Here is a 3244-nt window from a genome sequence, read left to right as displayed (position 1 = left end):
GGCGAACCACCGCTGCTACGCCTTCTCCAACGGGACGAGCTCAGACGTGCGCTGCCTGCTCGCAAACGCAGAGCTGAGCGGCAGCTTCGTGGACACCGTGGTCGTGGACGACATGCCGTCGCCCGTCTTCAAGCCGCACGCCGCGACGTACGCCTATCTGATGGAGCGGGCAGGCTCCTCGGAGGAGGACACGTGGCTCGTCTCGAGCAACCCGTTCGACATCCTCGGCGCCGCCGCGTGCGGCTGGAGGACGGCGTGGATGAAGCGCGGCGAGCGGCCGAACTACGTCATGGATCCGTGGGCAGACAGCCCGGGCCCAACCGTCGTCGTGAGCTCCTTCTTGGAGCTGGCGGACGCAGTGGCGAGCCACCCTCCCCGCGGGGCGTGACCATGCAAGTTGCAAGCGCCATACCCCATACCGCGTGTACGGAACTGTGAGACTTGGATTGCGTGGCGTACTGTAGCCGCGCTGTACAGTGGTATGTAGTACGTGCACAGAGACCTCCCTCCGAGCACCGTACGCGAGTCTCGCTCTGTCGCTCAGCTAGTCCGCGCGCGGCGCCGCGCAACACAGGTGCAACACTCTCGAGTCTCGACGCGGTAGCGCCACGTTGCGCGCGCGTTCGGGGTTGGCCGCCGGTTTGCGCGGTGTGCGTGTGTGTGCGTCGGAGCTGTTCGCGGTCGCGTAAAACGCTAAGCGCGCTGCGGACAAATGTCAAATCTCGTTGAGAATCGATCGGCGCGTCCCGCGTCGCTGACGTGTGGTGCGAGCCCTAGGTAGTCTGGCCGATTTTTTTGCGGTATCTTGTTCTTGATGTATCTCTCCATATCTGACCGTATCCCGCCATATCCCGCCATATCCCGCCATATCCCGCCATATCCCGCCGTATCCTGCCCGCCTCACGCCGAGCAGCCCGGCCTCTCCGCGCTCCGGCCGCAGAGCGCGACGGCAAAAAAGAAACTTAGACGTCGCGTGCGCTCGAAAAGGGGAGAATGATATGTGCTCGACAAGCGGGGCCGTCGAAGCGCGAAGTTCGCCCGTCGCGTCCGATTTGCGGTTTCACGCTTCACGGACGTTGTCGTGAACACATCGTGGGGGCTCCGTATCTCATCATATCCGCGTGTATCTCCCGGTATCCCGCCATATCCCGCCATATCCCGCCATATCCCGCCATATCCCGCCATATCCCGCCGCGGATACCGCGAAAAAATCGGCCAGACTAGGGATGGTGCGCGTCTGCTGGGCGTTTTTTTTGTGGATTGGGTGTGCCTGGGTCCGGATCCTGGCCTGGTCCGCTAGCACGCTCTGGCCCTTCTCGCTTCTGCGTTCTGGCACCAGAGCGGGAGCACCGAGCGCGCACCGCCGCGCTCTCCCTCCCCCACCTCGCCGCCTGCCAAATCTCCGCGGCCGTCTGCGCCTGCTTCCGGGTATGACTCCGAGCTCGAAAATTTTCCGACGCTGAGGCGCGGGATAGGGTGGCAGGGGTTGTGCACGAGAGCACGACGCAAGTGCAGCAGGCTGTGATCGGCAATATCCAATAAATTAATGGCTATGACGACGAGCTCTACCAGGCATGGAGGGACGGCGAGATAGGCGAAAAGGACTTGCCGGAGGAGGTGATGGCTATGACTTTGGACCTTTTTGCGAGAGGTGGCGAGCGGAGCAAGCGCGGTGTAGGCGCGCCCACGCGGCGCAGCGCGGCTCTCCCGCGACCATAGCCCCAACTCTTGCTGCTCTTCTAGTGTCGGGTAGTTACCAGGGGTGAGCGGGGACGGATTGAGAAGATCCCTCACACCAAGATCGTGCAGGGCGGGGACACATGTCCCTAAATCCCATCTCGTCTCAGAGTTTGACCGTTTTTATTTATTTATTTCCGCTAGAGCGGTAGAGGAGAGCGCGCTGGGCCGCTGCGCGCTGGCCGCTGAGCTGTCTCCCTCTCTTGCCTCTATGTGTCCGACAGTCGACTCACGACTTTCGTGCGCGGTGGAGTCTGGAGACACAGTAATACACGAGACATCACATGCGACAGCGCGCGCGATGCGCGACAATAGGGGTTTCAAGGACGACGTCACGACTAAAGGCGTCGACTCGACACAGAGAGCGCCAGTCCTCTGCAGCTCAGAGGCCTCTCCCCCACCGGCGGGCGGCTGGGCGCTAGAAATTTCTCGAGAAGTGCTTGATCTCGTTCATCAGCGTGGGGATGGAGAGGATGTACTGCGCGAAGGGCGGCCCGTGCGGGAAGGCTTGCTTGACGAGGTCGAGGAAGCGCGTGTAGTAGAGCAGGAGCTGGGTGAGCACTTGCTTGAGGATGTCCATCCCGAGCTTGAAGTTGGAGAAGGACTGGACCACGTCGCGGTGGATCGCCTCGATGCCCGCCTTCCACTTGTCGTAAAACTCGCGCGTGAGGTGCTCCATCGCCCCCTTGTCCACCTTGGCCGCGTCCTCGGGCGGCGCGCCGGGCACGAGCAGGGGCTCGGCCTGCTTGACGAAGCTGATCATCTTGCCGTTGTCGGCGAGGAGCTGCTCCTCCACGAAGACCGTCTTGACCTGCGGGGCGGAGAAGGGGGCGGAGGGGAGGGCGGAGGCCGGCGTCGGCAGGTGCGTGTGTGGAGCGGGGAGGTGTGTGGAGGCGGTAGGTGTGTGGAGGCGGGGAGGTGTGTGGAGGCGGGAGGTGTGTGGAGCGGGGAGGTGTGTGGAGGCGGGAGGTGTGTGGAGCGGGGAGGTGTGTGAGTCGGGGAGTGTTTGGAGCGGGGAGGTGTGTGAAGCGGGGAAGTGAGCGGGCGGGCGGTCGCCTGGTCGAGGAGCTGCTCGAAGTGGGTCGACTCCTCTCCCCTGGCGCCGCGCTCGGCGAGGGTGTGGACGACGAGGTCGTAGTTGTTGATGAGCAGCGCCGCCTGGTGCTTGAGGGTCGGGTGCTGCCTCGCGAGTCGCTCGGAGAGGAGCTTCTCGACCTAACAGAGAGAGAGAGCAAGCCTCGAGAAGGAGGAGACCGGGAGCCGCGGCTGTGAGAGAGGAGCGCGACCTCGGTCCACAGCACGCGCAGGATGGAGCCAAGCATCGGCTCGACCGACGCAACCTTGAGGCTGCGCAGCGACGCGACCAGCTCCGCGTACCGGCGGGCGACGTAGTGCGGCGCGGTCTCGGGCGCCTGACCGCGCGCCACCAGCCTTCCGGTGAGCGGGCGAGGGGGGGGGGGGGCGAGGGTGTTCCTTGCGAGGGGCGGTGCGGGCGAGGCGCGGCGCC

At 64.3% G+C, this 3244-nt stretch overlaps 2 protein-coding genes across 2 annotated transcripts; one reads left to right on the top strand and one right to left on the bottom strand.

Annotated features, from left to right (window-relative positions):
* Positions 1 to 44: 44 nt before the first annotated feature.
* Positions 45 to 388, top strand: EMIHUDRAFT_123291 (hypothetical protein; the record flags this gene model as incomplete). Its single annotated transcript, XM_005781116.1, has 1 exon — positions 45 to 388. A coding segment is annotated over one exon (344 nt), but the record flags the coding sequence as incomplete, so codon positions are not given.
* Positions 389 to 2155: 1767 nt separating this feature from the next.
* VPS52_2 (vacuolar protein sorting protein 52) lies at positions 2156 to 3149 on the bottom strand (the record flags this gene model as incomplete). Its single annotated transcript, XM_005781115.1, has 3 exons — positions 2156 to 2548; positions 2863 to 2952; positions 3024 to 3149. Coding segments are annotated over 3 exons (609 nt in total), but the record flags the coding sequence as incomplete, so codon positions are not given.
* Between the last annotated feature and the right edge of the window lie 95 nt (positions 3150 to 3244).

The sequence above is a fragment of the Emiliania huxleyi genome, assembly GCF_000372725.1.
Source record: "Emiliania huxleyi CCMP1516 chromosome Unknown EMIHUscaffold_2063, whole genome shotgun sequence".
Lineage (NCBI taxonomy): Eukaryota > Haptophyta > Isochrysidales > Noelaerhabdaceae > Emiliania > Emiliania huxleyi.
The sequence above is the reverse complement of the archived record's forward strand: the minus strand, read 5'-3'. Positions and strand labels throughout refer to the sequence as shown.